We start from the raw sequence: 18,499 nt of genomic DNA, 5'->3' as shown, positions 1-18,499 counted from the left end.
TTCTCACCTCCTGCAGAGCACACGCTGCATGGCCACCGCAATTCATCCCAGCCTCTTCCTGCCTCGTAAAAGCGGGTCAAACGTGGTATCAAGAGGATCGGGGAAAGTTATTTTCAGGGACTCGTGCCAACACTATAAACGCCTCGGGCTTCAGACCTGATACAAGGTAAAGACCACCAGTATCCTCGCACAGTATCGCCTTAAATAGAAGGCAGAGGTTCATTGGGTTTGCTGGTGGTGTTAGATTATCATCTGCAGAAAGGTCGACTTCAACACTCTCCTGTGCATAGATGATTGACGGAGAATTGACACCTCAATAGCAATGTTATGAGAAAAACCGAAACGTATCATGCATCTGTTTTTCTATGCTGCTTTTTCCTCATTAGAGTAGCGGGGGTATGCTGGAGCCTATGCCAGCTGGCTTTGGGCTCACATTCATACCTATGGATTAATTTAGACTCACCAATTAACCCAACATGCATGTTTTTGGAATGTGGGAGGAAATTGGACCACATGGCGAAAACCCATGCACGCAGGCGGAGAACATGCAACCTCCCCACAGAGATTGCCCAAATGGGAGACTTGAAGCCAGATCTGCAACCAACGTGCTAACCGCTAAGTCCCCGTCTAGATAATATCAACACGCAGTATTAAACAGAATTTAAATGCACTTCAAAGTACAGCAAATTCAGGTCTTTGTAGTTGGTGGGCATGTCATGATAATATGCAGGTGGGCTTTTTGTTCCCATACACGCCTAAAATGAGGTCAGCTTCATACTTATAATAAAGTATTGAAAAAAAATCCACAATGGGAGCCATCAATCTATAAGCCATTAACGTGAATGCTCCAATTTAACTGCAAGACTGTGATTCATGAACTTTAAGCTTTTTGTGGGTATAATTTGGTATGTGTCAATTTTTATTTACTCAATGTATTCATAATTCGTTTTTTATATATATATTTATTTATTTATTTTTTCTTCTTCTTTAATTTGAACATGAAAAACATCCAAAGCACAACAAAACAACCAAAATCAATACAAATAAAAATACCTATGTATATATAAATGTACACATGTTCAAAAGGGAGTGGGAAGAAGTCAAGACTTATCTAGTCCCACCCCCCCCAAAAGCACCCAAATTCCAACCTCATCCCAACAAAACATATATTATTCCTTGTCTACACAGAATAAAAAAACCCACATCCAACCACCCTCACCCAGCTTGCAACCAGTTCATTATTTTCTACTGCTTATCCTCACAAGGGCGAGAGGCGGGGTACACCCTGGACTGGTCGCCAGCCAATCACAGGGCACATATAGACAAACAACCATTCACACTCACATTCAATTAACCTAGCATGTTTTTGGAATGTGGGAGGAAAAACCGGAGTACCCGGAGAAAACCCACGCATGCACGGGGAGAACATGCAAACTCCACACAGAGATGGCCGAGGGTGGTTACTCAATTTACTTTTAGTTTTTAAAAAAAATGTTGATGTTTGCTTGCTCCCCTGCATTATTAGACTTCCTCTACAATTCCATTCATAGTCTGTACTATCCTCAGAATGCATCAAGGGGCGAAGGAAACATGAACATTTCTCGTTGCTTTGGCCTCACCTGGGCACCAAACCCTCCCAGCCACGTGTCTCACCCCCGTGCTGAAGCTGAAATATGAAAATATGAAGGCATCTCCTTTTGAACTGTCACTGTATTGTTTCCTTCCACGTACTATAGTCCCTTTGTCATCCTTGTAGCTTTTACTGCCTTCCTCAGCAGTTTACAGCACAGCCAAGGTCGCGGCTATGGTTCCCCAGCTTTGCATGTGTGCTGGGACCAGGAAAAAAGAGCAGCTCCAAACAAAGGAAGGTCATTCTCGCTCTCTCGTACTCGCTCTCTCTCGCACATTGATGAGAACATTATATCTTCAGTATGATCACTCCCAAGCAATAATGGCTGTCCAAAACAAAAAAGCTGCAGATTAAGTGCAGTGACACACAACGGCAAGTTAGATTTCCACTGCATTTTGGCAATCACCGTGATGGTAAATGGAGCTTTTCATTGCCAGCCTGTCTTGTGGAGTGAGCGGTCCTCGCCTCATTATCTTCCACTTTTTCCCTTTCTCCACATGCTCTCTGGAAGGTTATTTGTATTTATATCAAGAGGGCAAATATAGTGATCTGTAAATGTGACGTGGAGGGCAAGTTCAAAAGAAAGGCCCCCGTGCGAGATTAACCCCTGCCTGGAAATGTCGATCACTCACCACCCCCTCGTATAAGTTCACGTTCAGATCAGTCGTAGCGGCAACTCAGGGTGGGAGTCTCTGATGGAGAATGTAGGTTAAATACACAGAGGAGCAGATCTTATTAGAGTTTCCCCCACGAGAGGAGCAGCTATTTGATCTACACTCTTGTTGCGTAACCAAAAGGAAGTGGGAGCCGTGAATATTCCATGTTTGTTTCAGGAATTTCCTTTTCGGCTTGATGCGGACCAGGCAGCGATCCGCACTAAATTAGCTAAAACTTAGTGCTGTACAATCAAATCCTGCAGTATTGCAGTATTTTTCATCGCTTTTTTAATCATAGGTCATTTAGAATGAAAAATGTACTTTATAACATTCATTCATTCATTTTCTACCGCTTATCCTCACAAGGGTCGCGGGCAAGCTGGAGCCTATCCCAGCTGTCTTCGGGTGAGAGGCGAGGTACACTCTGAACTGGTTGCCAGCCAATCACAGAGCACATATAGACAAACAACCATTCACACTCACATTCATACCTATGGACAATTTGGAGTCGCCAATTAACCTAGCATGTTTTTGGAATGTGGGAGGAAACCGGAGTACCCGGAGAAAACCCACGCATGCACAGGGAGAACATGCAAACTCCACACAGAGATGGAATCAAACTCAGGTCTCCTAGCTATGTGGCCTGCATGCTAACCACCAGGACACCGTGCATCCTGTCATCAAAATTTATTTTGTCAAAAAATGTAGATAATAAATTTCAATTTAGTTTAGTTTTAGTTTCCCTTTAAAAAAGTCTTTATTTAGGCAAAGCATTCCAATTATAAAATTAATACCAAAAAGCAAAAATAATAATAATAATCAATAATAAAGTATGACGGCTGTACAAAGTAATAAATCAGGTCTGCATAATGTACTAGGCATCTATCATGCAACTCTACCCTTTCTCAGCAATAAAAACAGCAGTAAACATAACATGAAAAGTAATACCAAATTATTATGTAAATTGTCTCTTCTCTTTGCTTCATACTGCATACTGCTCGTATGTAGTATATGCAGCTTCTATAGTTAGCTGTGCATCGTTCATAATTGCTGACATGGTTTTCCACAGTTTTCTTGTTCTCCTCAGCGTTAAACATGCAATGTACATGTTTACTATTCTCTAGCTACAGTGAAGAAAATAAGTATTTGAACACCCTGCTATTTTGCTATTTCTCCCACTTAGAAATCATGGAGGGGTCTGAAATTTTCATCGTAGGTGCATGTCCACTGTGAGAGAGATAAACTAAAAAGAAAAATCCAGAAATCACAATGCATGATTTTTTAACAATTTATTTGTGTGATACAGCTGCTAATAAGTATTTGAACACCTGAGAAAATGAATGTTAATATTTGGTACAGTAGCCTTTGTTTGCTATTACAGAGGTCAAACGTTTCCTGTAGTTTTTCACCAGGTTTGCACACACTGCAGGAGGGATCTTGGCCCACTCCTCCACACAGATCTTCTCTAGATCAGTCAGGTTTCTGGGCTGTCGCTGAGAAACACGGAGTTTGAGCTCCCTCCAAAGATTTTCGATTGGGTTCAGGTCTGGAGACTGGCTGGGCCATGCCAGAACCTTGATATGCTTCTTACGGAGCCACTCCTTGGTTTTCCTGGCTGTGTGCTTCGGGTCGTTGTCGTGTTGGAAGACCCAGCCACGACCCATCTTCAATGCTCTGACAGAGGGAAGGAGGTTGTTCCCCAAAATCTCACAATACACGGCCCCAGTCATCCTCTCTTTAATGCAGTGCACTCGTCCTGTCCCATGTGCAGAAAAACACCCCCAAAGCATGATGCTACCACCCCCATGCTTCACAGTAGGGATGGTGTTCTTCGGATTGTACTCTTCATTCTTCTTCCTCCAAACACGCTTATTGGAATTATGACCAAAAAGTTCTATTTTGGTCTCATCTGACCATAAAACTTTCTCCCATGACTCCTCTGTATCATCCAAATGGTCATATGCAAACTTAAGACGGGCCTTGACATGTGCTGGTTTAAGCAGGGGAACCTTTCGTGCCATGCATGATTTCACATCATGACGTCTTAGTGTATTACCTACAGTAACCTTGGAAACGGTGGTCCCAGCTCTTTTCAGGTCATTGACCAAGTCCTGTCGTGTAGTTCTGGGCTGATTCCTCACCTTTCTTAGAATCATTGAGACCCCACGAGGTGATATCTTGCATGGGGCTCCACTCCGATTGAGATTGACCGTCATGTTTAGCTTCTTCCATTTTCTAATGATAGCTCCAACAGTGGACCTTTTTTCACCAAGCTGCTTGGTAATTGCTCCGTAGCCCTTTCCAGCCTTGTGGAGGTGTACAATTTTGTCTCTGGTGTCTTTGGACAGCTCTTTGGTCTTCGCCATGTTACAAGTTAAAGTCTTACTGATTGTATGGGGTGGACAGGTGTCTTTATGCAGCTAACGACCTCAAACAGGTGCATCTGATTCAGGATGATACATGGAGTGCAGGTGGACTTCTAATGGGCAGACTAACAGATCTTTCAGGGTCAGAATTCTAGATGATACACAGGTGTTCAAATACTTATTTGCAGCTGTATCACACAAATAAATTGTTAAAAAATCATGCATTGTGATTTCTGGATTTTTCTTTTTAGTTTATCTCTCTCACAGTGGACATGCACCTACGATGAAAATTTCAGACCCCTCCATGATTTCTAAGTGGGAGAAATAGCAAAATAGCAGGGTGTTCAAATACTTATTTTCTTCACTGTACATATTGTGGCATGTTACTTGTTATATTATTGCACCATTTTGCAGTGGAAGCTCTAACTGCCCTTGTCAACATGCATTTGTTATGTCTTTCTGGACTATAGAGTAAAAATAGGTTTATAGACATATAGGCCACACCAGTCTTTAAGCCACAGGTGTCTACATCGTAAGATGGGATATTTATAGTACACAGAAAATATTGTTTTTAACTTTTAATACAATTTCTGTTTTTTTCCAAACAGTGGGGTGTAATATGGCTGGTTAAATGGTAGCCTACTAGAAAATCAGTCTCTAATGTCTTTGCCCTCCGCCTGGGAACTAAAAGTCGTCCACAATTCCCTCAGCACACACACCACTGGTCTCTCTCCTTTCTTTGTTGTCGCTACCAGCGTCACCCCCGACCCAAGGCCAAACAGCCCTCAAGCTTGTGCTGTCTTGTCCAGCCCCCTGAAACCCGCCGACAACCGTGGACCCCCCGACACTGCAAAAGCAACTTAATTGATCGCCTTCAACCTGAAAGCCGCATCACATGCACATCTCTATTCTCCGCGATGAGTACTGATGTGTGGATTAGTACTGAAATATCGATACCTCTGATACCAGATACTTAATCTCCTAAATTGATTCTCTATGCTCTTGGGTCGGTATTGCCGATACCAGCCTAAATTTTACTCGGTATTGAATCGGAAACCGTAGTATCACACATCATTAATGATGAGGGTGCACACAGGAAGCATCTGAAATACACCAGATATCAGCCACATCACTGTGGCATGACAAAAAAAGTAGCGGCTTATATATCGGAAATGACAGAATGACAGTACATATGACAGAAATTATATTAATTTCAATTCAAAAATCTCATTCTTCATGGACATGATACCACCTCTGACCAGGCCTTAGCTACGTGATGTGTTTTCCCACCAATTAATGAAAGCATTGTTAAAATTCAGGCTTCGCTACATATCCTAAACTAATGACTGGAGCATTGCCAACTATTGGTCGGTCAGGTATAGACGTGAGAGCTTGTTTTCAGTGAATGGACATCCTAGCATGATGTTGCTGTTAAAATGTTGTTTTAAAAATGCACTGTAGCTTACATAACTGTGCTAGTGTTTGGGTCCTCCTTCACTTCCTAATATTACGCTGTTGGACTTGATATATGGCATCTATTACATTTGACAATTACACATTTAAGAGTGTTGCCGTTAAACCCGACCCTACCGTCTAATCATATTTTTTTATATTATTGTCATAATAAACTCATTTTCAAGGTACTTCAAATGGCTTTACATGGGACAAATAAAAAATTAATCTCCTGAGTCCAGTTCCCTTTAACTCTCAGGAAGGTTATTATTCATGCTGTCATCTCGGTGAGGAATGGCTGGGTGAGCTTGGGCGCGACATTAAGAGAAGAATTCCTTCTTCAAAACCCATTTGCACATGGCGATGTTTTATGGATGCATACAGTCAAACCAATGCCACGTCTCCCCCCGGGTGCTGCGTAATAGCAGCCTGGCTGGTCGGATGCAGTCAGTACAATTTGTACTATCCCACAATCTGCACATTTGGCAACGGAATGGTAGCTCCCATCTTCACAGTTATTATACACACACGTAACATACACCCAGCAGGCGTGTTGTTTTCGTAAAATAGTTTTATTGGTAAAAAATAGAACTACTTGCACAAGCACATTGAGACAACTGTATCAGAACTTGTGAGCTGCTCTTCATCACAAATATGCTCTGGCAAAGTAAGAAGTGCTAAAGCATCCACAAAAATAAGCTGCAGTTTTATCAAAAAGATAATATCTCGGTACAGTTTCTATGCACGTTTGTAACTCTTAGGACCGCTTTGCACTCGGGCCGTTTCTAAGCTAATGAAATTGCGTGCTGATATCAAGCTGCACAGACACAAAAGAGAGGAACCGCGAGCCCTGCTGGAGCGGTCAGACATTTCTTTTTTTTTTTTTTTTTTTTTCTCCCCCTTCCAGAGTGCCACTTGTGTTGTGTTTGTACTGGTGCAGGGAGCTTGAAATGCTCAACCATTTGAAACAAACTACTCTCAAAATAGTAACACAAAAAAGGTGCATTTGAGTACTCTTCTTATAAAGAAGATATGGCGTGGTCATGGTATTGTATCTTCTATTCCAACACTCTGAGGAAATACTAAGTCCCTCAGCATAAACAAAACACCTAGACACTTGTGTACAGTTACCACAGAGCTTTGGATATTCCTGAAATAAATATATTCGTTTAGAAAATACCACCCTCAAGTCCTCCCCACACTCGGGCTTAGTGAATCTCACTGTGCTTTGGGAAATCAGGAATAAAGAGGATTTGAAATAACCCTCGAAAGCTGCCTAGGACTGCACACAAGCATCTCGTTGACTTCAGACTTAGTCTGGCTGAACAAATCCATAAAACATTCGCTAATGTACAATTCGTGTACAAACGACACGTTTAAAAAAATAAAGATAAAGGAGTCAAAATAGTAATAAAATGCGTCATCATGAGACTACAGTATTTGGCACATTCTTGAAACACAAAAATGTCAGTATTAGTCGATGACATGGCACATTCTTAGCATTTTTATGTTTATTGCATTGGTTCTGGTGCCTGGGCACTGAGTTATTGTGAGCGCACCAGCTCTGTTGGAGATGCTGGGGCAAGATGGTGTAGAAACCTGGCCCCCGAGGGCTGCCAGGACTGGAGATGATGCTCACAGTGTCGCCTTGTGGTGTGCCGGCATCGGCCTGCAGGTGGCAAGCTGGGCTTAGCCATCTGCTCCCCCCACAGGAAGCTATGTGTTTATGAGAGAGAAGGAGGGAAGTGTGCGGTCCTTTTTGCGTCACAGCCAAAGCCTGTCTCAATCACAAATCCAATATTCCCTCCCCTCCTTCTTCTCTAGAAAAGAGCAGACGCAAAAACTAGCACGGGAACGTGTGAAAGCGCAACATTGCCCGTGACATTTGAGTAGGTGGGAGTTATGTGTGTATGCGGGGGGGTTGGGGGGGTCATGCTTTCAACATGCATCAGCATTCTCCAGTCAGTGATCACAGCCACGTGATGTGTGACGGAAATGGGTAAAGAGGGGAGCGTGTGCTGGTGTATTGTGACAGGTATGAATGACAAGCAGCAGTCAAGTGGCTCCTATTTAAGACACTGAGATCTTCTGCGGATGCAGACTCAATGCCGATGCAATTGGAAAACAAGTCAGATATGGAGAATGACTCCAACCTTTTTCAGTTACCTGTCGTATAACGAGCTTCGTGTTTGTGCCGCTCAAGAATGCTAACCCTTTTTAACGTGGATGCTGCTTCTTCTCACTGGCTAATAAAGGAGATTAGGCTAAGTAGTGTGCACAGAGGTTCTGACTGAAGCTTATGGAACAATGGGAAGAGACACAAAAAAAAGATGTCCCACTATAAACAAATCACTTGGCTGACAAGCTGCAGCTCTCAGACAATAATTTGGTTTCCATGGTGCTGTGGAGGAGGATGGCAGGGGCAAAAACACAGAAGCAAGCGTTTGTGTTTACTGTGTCTACAAGGACACTCGCAAAAACATATGTAGGAGTGAGCGTGTGTATGTGTGACTGGGCACTGGTGTCCATGTGTGGAATGGTTATATTGGCTGGAATGGACAGCTTACCGACAGGGTGTTTGTTTTTTTTTTGCCTGAAATGGAAATATGAAAACAGCCCACTCCCACATAGTCCACTCCACTCAAGGATTCAATTTCTTTTGCCGTTTGTTTCTCTCCGTCTCTCACACCTGCCAAGAGGAAAGCAGGTATCTGTTGGTGTACATTTTTTTTTTTCAAATCCTGCCCAGCAGCCCTCGTCTCCTCTTTCCTCATTGAACACTTACAGCACGCCAATATCTCTACATCATTTTTCAGGCACAGGCATATCGCGTGGCTATGTCTCGGACTCCTACCGGGCATTGCGCTGTATTAATACACAAGACAAGCTCCACACCGCATGCTTAGAGGCGAGACATCAACGTCACTGCAACAGCAAACAAAAATATGGACGTTTTTTGAAAAAGACTTCAACCTACTGCATTTGTTGTCAATTGAGAGGGCTCCAAACGATTGTAAATAGCAGCTAAGTGATTGCTTTTTTTTTCCATTTTCAACCTTTGGTGAGGAAAAAAAAAATCTTTATTTGCTTAATCCACTCCCCAGGGAACCCTCTTAGTGATTTACCGATGAAGGATGTCTTGCATTTGGTTAGCGGCTCCCTTCGATTGTGCAGCACCTCATCCGTGCTTGTGATACCTTCACTCTGTTTATTCCAAGGTGCTGCTCAGGGATTACCTCCACTGCTTGTGCTTGCAAAACAGGAAGAAAAAAAAAAAAGACAGGAGCAGGGGCTGGTTACTCTTCGTTTCATATTATCCCCACCTGTTCGAAGCGCATCCTACTCTTGTAGCATAAGCCGTGGTCGTCCACCCCCTCCGTCCGCTAGTGCACACACAACGCTGCCTTCCTACACATAGTCCTGCAGGCTATAGCCAGTCTTGTTGTCTAACGGGGAGAGAGAGCAATACTGGTGCTGGAGCTCTTGTTGTTGAAGCAGCTGTTGCTGCTGTTGCTGCAGCAGCAATTTGTCAGGCGGGGGGAGCAGGACCAGGTCCTGCGGGCCGTGCCGCTTCCCAGAGCAAGACATGCAGAAGATGGACCCCCCCATTAGAAGGAATCCCGCAGAAACAAAGGCCACGTACACAGCCCCCCCAGGCTCAAACTTATTGCTCTCGGGCACAGTGGAGTCCAGGAAGTTGGTGATGACCTCGTTGGTGAACCAGGAAGCAGGCACCAGACACAGGAACCCGGCGGCCACGAAACAGCCGCCGCTAGCAATGGCCGCATGCCGCTTGGAACGGCGCCCCCCTCCCCAGCGCGTGCACTTGAGTCCCAAAGATGCAAGGCAAAGGCCCATGGCCGCCAGTACGCAGCACAGCACCATGGTCGTGCGGGCAGTCTGCAAATACGCAGGAAGTGAAAGTACGGAATACTTGAGAGTGCAGCTGAACATTCCCGTGCTGTACCACGTGCAGTCCATCCACAGTCCCTGCATCTGGGAGATGGCTGTGATGATGTTGGAGCCCACATCGGCGCTGACCTTCCAGTTGGGCAGCAGAGTGGCCACCATGGCGCCCATGATGCCCAGTAGCGCCAGCACAAAGCCAAATATCTGCATGCCTGTTGATGCCATGCTCGCTTTTCAAGCCTCAGCCGACGTTCCTCGGGGGTAGCATTCGCCAGGCCCCTTCTTGTCCAGCCACGTCTCTCTCGCCCTTTTCTTGGCCCGTGTAGCAGTTTCCAGTCAAATCCTCGCCTCCTCAGCTCTTAGGCTGCAGCTCCACTGGACTGGAGGAGAGAGACACAAATGAGAAAAAGAACAGAGTGGCTGCTTTCTCCCCTCATTCAGCTCACACAGACACACTTTACTGGCTGGAAACAAAGGGCGAGCAATAAGAGCTGACAGTGCCTGTCCCTAGGTAAGCAAAATAAAGGAATTATTGTGCATGTGTGCATTTTCTGTGCTTTACAACAGCTGATACTGGAGAGGGAGAAATCATTTTGTGCTATTTACAATGCTCAATCATTAAGGAGAATTAAAGCTGCAGTGTCCTTAACATAACACTCATTAAGTATCTTTTACAACCTTAGGGTTTTGGTGTGTTTTCCGAAAAAAAGTGTGTCCTTAAAACATTCCATTCACATTTTTGAAAAAAAAAAAAAAAAAAAAAAAAACACAATGTAACAAGTCACTGGAATGTAACTTTATCAGTCTGCTGATTCCAGTTTTAAATACATTTAAACTAATGAAGGTAATTCCCGTCAGCCCCCAATGGGAAAGTGTTTTGTTTTACGTCCCAATAAAACAATCGCTTACCCTGGCCGCCGTTGCCGCTGCTACCGCTGCTGCTGCTGCTGGTGGTGGTGGTGGTGGTGGTGGTGGTGGTGCAGAGCTGCCGCTGACGCGTCACGTTGTTCGCAATAATTCCGGTAAACACACACGCACACACAACGACGGCAGACTGTTGAGGGGGCGACGTGGACGATTCAGCCCGGTCCGCGGCTCCGTTCGAGCCACCCATCTCCTTAGCAACAGCGGAGGAGAACACATCCCAACCCGACAGACCACACAGGCTGGACCGGAGCCTGCTGGGAGGAAGAGCCGCGGTGCACTTGCGCTCTCTCTATTCTCGATCGCCCCCCCCCCACACCCCCCCTCACTCTCTCCACTCCTGTGTGTGTGTGTGTGTGTGTGTGTGTGTGTGTGTGTGTGTGTGTGTGCGCCTGCCTGCCTCACAAGCACTACTTGGAAAGCGACAGAACGCTCCCAACTGCGCGTGCTGCCTGTCAGCAGCTGTCAACCAAACATGGACAGCTAACTGTTTGACTGTCGAGCAGCAAACATATATATTACATACATTGGCATTTTTTTCATAAATAACATTTATTCACTTCCTTTGACACAATGACTAAATTTACCAAAACATAAATGTCTTATTTTATGTAAAATTGACATTCATTCATTCCTTCATTTTCTACCGCTTATCCTCACAAGGGTCGCAGGGGGTGCTGAAGCCTATCCCAGCTGTCTTTGGACGAGAGGCGGGGTACACCCTGGACTGGTCGCCACCCAATCACAGGGCACATATACTAGACAAACAACCATTCACACTCACCTTCATACCTATGCATGTGTGCATGTGCATGTGTGGGTTTTCTTCGGGTACTCCGAAGAAGACCAAAAACATGCTAGGTTAATTGGCAACTCCAAATTGTCCATAGGTATGAATGTGAGTGTGAATGGTTGTTTGTCTATATGTGTCCTGTGATTGGCTGGCGACCAGTCCAGGGTGTACCCCGCCTCTCGCCCGAAGACAGCTGGGATAGGTTCCAGCACCCCCGCGACCCTCGTGAGGAAAAAGTGGTAGAAAATGAATGAATGAATAATTTCCAGGATTAAGGCTAGACTTTGGCCAACAGACTTAGAATAAACCATTGTTGGACCTATGAGAATTATTAAGTGTTGAAAAAGATATGTGTGAAATTGAACCCAGTTAGTAAACCTGGACCGTTTTCCCCCCAAAAAACAAAATGCATCTCAACAAAACGCGTAGGATTCTTCATTACACTGCTCAGGCTTTGGCAACAATGGGGTAGAACCGCACTCTATCATATAGTCTGAGGGAGATGCAAATATTTTGGTTACCATATGAGGTCAGAAATTCCATCCATCCCGTCTATATTTAACTATAGCTACATAATGCATCACAACTGGGAAGGGTAGAATCCGGCGTCATCGTGATCTCATGACCTGGCCAGCTGTGTCTTAATGATCTTTGTTTATTTTTGTGGTAGAGCATGTGGACCCCACCACGTACAACAGCAGACCCTCCCTTGGGTGTTATCTTCATCAGGCATTCGTCAGTGGGAGACTTAACCTCCCAGCTGTTCCATCGTATGCGCCTGCTTATCTCGTCCTTTCAGTAGAGGGTATACAACGGGAGGTCATGACAAGGACATTGTGGCTTCATGAATGACAAACAGGACAAAAATGAAAGCAGGGTTGCAAGGAGGCCAACCTGATACCTTTGGATACACACATTTTGTTTAGTTATATCACCACAAACAGTCTGCTGTGGGGATATGATTTTTCCATAGAATGTTAAAAGCAACGACTTACAGTAATGTGCAACCATTCATTCATTCATTTTCTATTGCTTATCTTCATGAGGGTCGCGGGGGTGCTGGAACCTATCCCAGGTGTCTTCGGGCGAGAGGCGGGGTACACCCTGGACTGGTCGCCAACCAATCACAGGGCACATATAGACAAACAACCATTCACACTCACATTCATACCTATGGACAATTTGGAGTTGCCAATTAACCTAGCATGTTTTTGGTCTTCTCCGGAGTACCCGAAGAAAACTCACACATGCACAGGGAGAACATGCAATGTTCTCAAACAGAGATGGCCGAGTGGGTTTGAACTCAGGTCTCCTAGCTGTGAGGTCTGCACGTTAACCACTTGTCCGCCGTGCAACCCTAATGTGCAACCATTGCTATCAAATTGGTTGCTTGCAGTTGATTTGCAAAGCTATTGATCTGTTTATTTAAAATGACCCAATACTTCCACCAGCTAATCCATTGTCAGTAACTGTTACTGATTGTAAAAGTACCAGATGGAGGGGTAGGATTTAATAAGCTTTGCTTCTTCCTACTCCTTTTGGACATGTTGGAACTGTGAACTGATTATGTGATGCACTCAATTGTAATCTGATGCATGTTCAAATGAAATCAAACCATTTTTCAAAATTAAATCCGAGCATGCTGAGGAAAGGGGGAAAGTCTCATTGCCTCAAATGTGTTGTGACTTCCTGTATCGGTACCACCGCTGCCACAAAAGAACATTTCCACTTTTCTGCAGGAACATTGGAGTTTGTTGTGTGTGACCTGTCTCCTTGTAACTGATGAGATCCTAAGTGCTGATGCTGGTGTTGCTCCGTGGGGAATATGATAAATAAATAAATAGATGATAAAAGGAAGGAGAAAGAAGGTGCAAAAAGAGAAAGAGCCAAAAGCAGTTAACATGCGGTGGTGGGGGGGGGGTGCAGATGTATGACGCTGCGATGTGTGAAGATATCGCAGGCTATTAAAAGCGCGGTACCCCCCCTCTTTCATTATCACCTCACCGGCAGAACGCTCCAATCCGGACCAGTCACGCTACGGCATGACCCGCATGAGAGGGTATTTTATCGTTTAATTAGCATTTTGCTATACTGAAATTGTTTTTCCAAGCTTGTCCTGCAAAGGCAGTTTATTCACAGCTGAGGCGCAGGGTTGATGTGTGATAGCTGCTGTCAGTGCAGTCTTGTAGCGTGGCATGGCCTGGTGTCCCGTTTCATCATGTGACAAGCTGTCCAAAGAATGTGGCATCTTGCAACGTCACCGGTTTTGGGTAACAAGTCTGACTCGATGTGGTTTTTAAATATCCCATCCAAACTATTTACCTGCATTGAAGAACTGTGGGCAGAGTTTGAGCTCGTAGGAGCTGATCCCGTCTGATGTCCTGTGTGAATGCCTTGGGGCGACTTCATGGGAAGTACGCCGGGATGCCTGCACAGGAAGGCAAAGCCCTTCCTCCTGAAAGCCCACAAGTTACGTCAGCCTTGTGTATTCAGTCGCATCGACTGCTGCCGTCTCTTCTTGAGAGACCGCCTTTTTGCATTGGTGTGGGGGTTGTCTTCTCAAGGTGTCGTCCTGATTAATGTGATTCGTCTTTCTTCTTTGGCTGCAATGTCTCTGTGAGCCTCCTCTGTATTCCCTGGCTGTATTTTGCTTTTTTCCATCCCCTTCAGAAGCAGTCATTATGTAAGTGCGAGTGTTTCAGGTAGCAAGGTGCCTTGTGCCCCTCGGCTTCTGACATCCCATCTCAGTTCGAGGGACATGACAAATTACAGCTCACATACCATTGGGTGAAAAGCCGTCATGAAGGGAGTGGGAATGGGATAGACGGGCTGTAGAACAAAAGGGCAACGTTTCAGTCATACAGGTCCCTACTGAGCTTTGGGAAGGTCAAACGTAGGAAATATGGTAAAGCCTGAGTGTGTTAATATGGATGTGGGACTTTGCAAAAAGGCCTCCAACTGCAGACTAAAGCAGGCTTTCAGGTTGTGATCTTTGTTTATATTTAACACCCAACCATCAAACCATCTACCATCATTGCTGTCAGGCGGAGTTTGTACTGAAGGACGTGGTGGAGGCAGGGGCGTCACTAGGTTCTGAGGACAGGGGGGGCTTAGCTCCCTGGACATGCACAGGATATGAATGAATGTAACAGACATAAAAAAAAAATCAAAACAACAAATAACGAACAAGAACCGCGATATAACTTTCACACATTTGGACAGATTTAGTAGAGTTACTCAATTGTTTTAGGCCACCATTAAATGTACACAAGTACACACAATCTACACTGCAAAACCGCTGATCAATATCTGCAACCATTCTGTCCAGTGGACAGTGATCAATTATATAATAATTTTTATATCATTAATTAGCCTATTATTATTATTACTATCAGCATTATTCTTCTTCTTATTATTATTACTACTACTACTACTACTAGTAGGCTAGTATTAGCCTGCTTATTGGCTTGCTTATTAGCCTGCTATTTCCCTATTATATGAAATTTGTCAGAGTTTTTTGTAAACAAAAAAAAATAAAATAAATTTTTAAATCAATAAAAATCTAAAATTAAGAACATTTTAGAACGTTCTTAGACTGTGATGTAATTATACTGAAATGAACACCTCCCAAATGACGTCACAGGGAACACATGAAGGGCATGTAAAATACAATATTAAAAAGATGTAGAAAAGGCAAAATAAGACAATATTTTAGCCTTTTCCTGAATCAACATAAGGCTCACTGAGATATTGAGGCTCAGTGCCTAGTTATTACCGTCGCATTCATAGGAGCTGATCCTTTAACATGTTCAAGGATACAATCCTTATCCTATATTATATGTCGAACTGTTAAAACCAATACCGGTGGGTGTTTCACCTGTCTTTGGACCTTTTCATAATGTTCATTTTCACTTCCATGGTGATGGTGATTTTACCCCCTTGGTACATTCCCACTATAAGAGCCTGCATTGTATGTGGGAGACATAATGAAGTGGAAAAAGCTCACACTATTCACCCACGGCAGTGGGAATTCATCCGCTGTGCTTGCTGTAACTAGTTCCAGAGGGAGTCGAATGTTTACGGACCAAAATTACGTTTTTAATTAATTTGTAGGATATTTACATAACCACAAAACGCTGTAACACCTATGGAGAAGCACCTATATACGTGATCGTCTTGGTGACATTTGTAATGTAACAAATGGAAAAAAAGGACTGATGCTTGTGGTTTTATCTTCCTTATTGCTATGTACATCTGTGTAATACTTGCTTTTATAGTCAGTATAGTTACTCCAGACTCCATTCACTGTGTAATATCTGATCAACCTCCATGTGCAATATTAAGGGCTCTAAATGCAATATACTAAGTTCTATGTGAAGTATTTCCATAATGCCTCATATTAACTCATTAGCAAGATCTCAGTGTATAGACTGGTCATATATCTCATCTCGTTTCATATTATCTACATACTGTATTGTATATAACTCTGGGAAAAACTGTTGATTTTGTTAATACTTGGGTTGTTCATATTGTTTATTTTTATATATTGTGTACTTTGTACTGCTTAACTGATTCTGTACTCTTGCTGCTGTGCAATACAAATTTCCCCACTGAGGGACGAATAAAGGCATATTTTATCTTATCTTATCTTATCTTATCTTATCTTATCTTATCTTATTGATGGCAAAGTTGTTGTTAATAGTCCAATATGCTGCATCTTCACAATGCTTTTTTTTTTATCGGCAATGTGTCGAGTAATGTGGCGTTTCGATGGGGTTGTCTGCTGAGTACATACTCACGGTGTTGCTTATAATATGCTGGGCTTTGTTGTTAAGGCCTGCGACCAAATTAAATCCATGTGTCCTTTTGTATCGATCTATACAGAATAAACTCATTTTGATGAGTCACTTGTTTTTGACGATATAAAATAATTGTATTTTGGCCCTTCGATTTTTTGGGGGGCGAACGGGTGGCGTAAGCACGTTCACAGCACCTTTACTGTATGGCCGGGTGACAGTATGTTGATTTACAGTGGAGTTTCTTTGCATGTTGAGGTTATGGGTGGGGAGGATTAATGGCAGTCTCCAGTATATATTACAGTGGTGCTACCCAGTAAAGCTGTGTAGCAAGGCCATCCATAAATCATAATAGCAAAGTGACATGGACAAGCTGATGGCGAGAATGCCGCCACCCGTATAGTCCCGGTATCGACTTTTCTCCTCAGTCTTCTCTTAAATCATCAAGTGAGGAATATAAATGGCCTAATTATTCCGGCAGAGGGTGGAATTAAAGGCGTGGGTTTTTATTGCTTCTCCGGAACAGATGGTGCTCTGATGTTGCATCACCAGCACTGATGGAAGCTTTTTGCAATGCAGATATATAGGCTCAAGCCAAATCCCTCCGTGTGGACATGACAGGTGGAAAAATGGATTCTTATAATGCGTACCGAATGATGCAGCTATGATTCTCATCACCATCAGCTGCTTATTCTTTAGGATTCAAAACTGTTAGGACAGGAAAAGGGAATCTAACAGACACCTTTGAGTGAGTAAGTCACCAAATCCACAAAGGAGTTAGGAGTTCCTCACACTCTAAAAAGTAATTCAGAGTATCTGTTGACACCACTTGATTTAATACATAAATGCAATGTAAAAATTGTAATTAATTAATTGATTTAGATAAACTTTCTAAGTTGCTAACTTTATTTTTTTAAGTTATGTTCAAATAATAATGTTGGCGATTACATGGACTTAATTTAGCATGTCATATACACTCAAATTTTATTGTTGGTAAGCTTAAAACAAAATTCAAGTTGGTCATGACTTAATAAAATTAGCTTGGTAACATACCAATAATATGTAATACACACACACACACACACACACATATATATAATTATATATATATATAATTATATAAATAAATATAATTATATAAATAAATAAATAAATAAATATATATATATATGAATAATTGTTGTCATAGGGATAAGTTTTTAAGCTCGTAACTCAAAAAAATATGTTAAGTCAACTGACTTAGTCATTTTATTCAAAGTAGTTTAATTTGTTGTCTACTTAATTATAATAACAATGTACACAACTTTTTAAGTAGCAGTAACTTTATATATATATATATATATATATATATGTTGTTATTATAATTAAGTAGACAACAAATTAAACTACTTTGAATAAAATGACTAAGTCAGTTGACAATGTACACAACTTTTTAAGTAGCAGTAACTTTTATATATATATATATATATATATATATATATATAAGTTACTGCTACTTAAAAAGTTGTGTACATTGTTATTGTTATATATATATATATATATATATATATACTGCTACTTAAAAAGTTGTGTACAACTATATTATGTTATTATATATTATAATTAAGTAGACAACAAATTAAACTACTTTGAATAAAATGACTAAGTCAGTTGACAATGTACACAACTTTTTAAGTAGCAGTAACTTATATATATATAAGTTACTTATAAGTTATATAAGTTACTGCTACTTTATATATATATATAAGTTATGTATAAGTTACTGCTACTTAAAAAGTTGTGTGCATTGTTATTGTTATATATATATATATATATATATACTGCTACTTAAAAAGTTGTGTACATTGTTATTATAATTAAGTAGACAACAAATTAAACTACTTTGAATAAAATGACTAAGTCAGTTGACTTAACATATTTTTTGGAGTTACGAGCTTAAAAACTTGTCAACAATGACAACAATTATTCAGTAA

General features: G+C 42.2%; 2 protein-coding genes across 4 annotated transcripts in view; one reads left to right on the top strand and one right to left on the bottom strand.

Annotated features, from left to right (window-relative positions):
* Nucleotides 1-18,499, top strand: part of tfb1m (transcription factor B1, mitochondrial) — a 34,656-nt gene that overhangs the window by 11,123 nt on the left and 5,034 nt on the right. The gene's annotated exons all lie outside the window — the stretch shown is intronic.
* LOC131140300 (claudin-20) lies at nt 5,894-11,258 on the bottom strand. The gene is made up of 2 exons (XM_058090580.2): nt 10,923-11,258; nt 5,894-10,393 (listed from the first exon to the last, which is right to left on the bottom strand). Exon 2 carries the CDS (start codon nt 10,236-10,238, stop codon nt 9,513-9,515), a length of 726 nt encoding a protein of 241 aa, XP_057946563.1. The 5' UTR covers nt 10,239-10,393; nt 10,923-11,258; the 3' UTR covers nt 5,894-9,512.

Source organism: Doryrhamphus excisus, linkage group LG14 (assembly GCF_037039965.1).
Source record: "Doryrhamphus excisus strain RoL-2023G ecotype Guam linkage group LG14, RoL_Dexc_Guam_v1.1, whole genome shotgun sequence".
Classification (NCBI taxonomy): domain Eukaryota; kingdom Metazoa; phylum Chordata; class Actinopteri; order Syngnathiformes; family Syngnathidae; genus Doryrhamphus; species Doryrhamphus excisus.
Note: the sequence above shows the minus strand (reverse complement) of the source record. Positions and strands in the feature narration are given on the sequence as shown.

Coding starts and splice junctions, on each gene's coding strand:
- LOC131140300 (XM_058090580.2), bottom strand. CDS start 10,238: ATGGCATCAACAGGCATGCAGATATTTGGCTTTGTGCTGGCGCTACTG.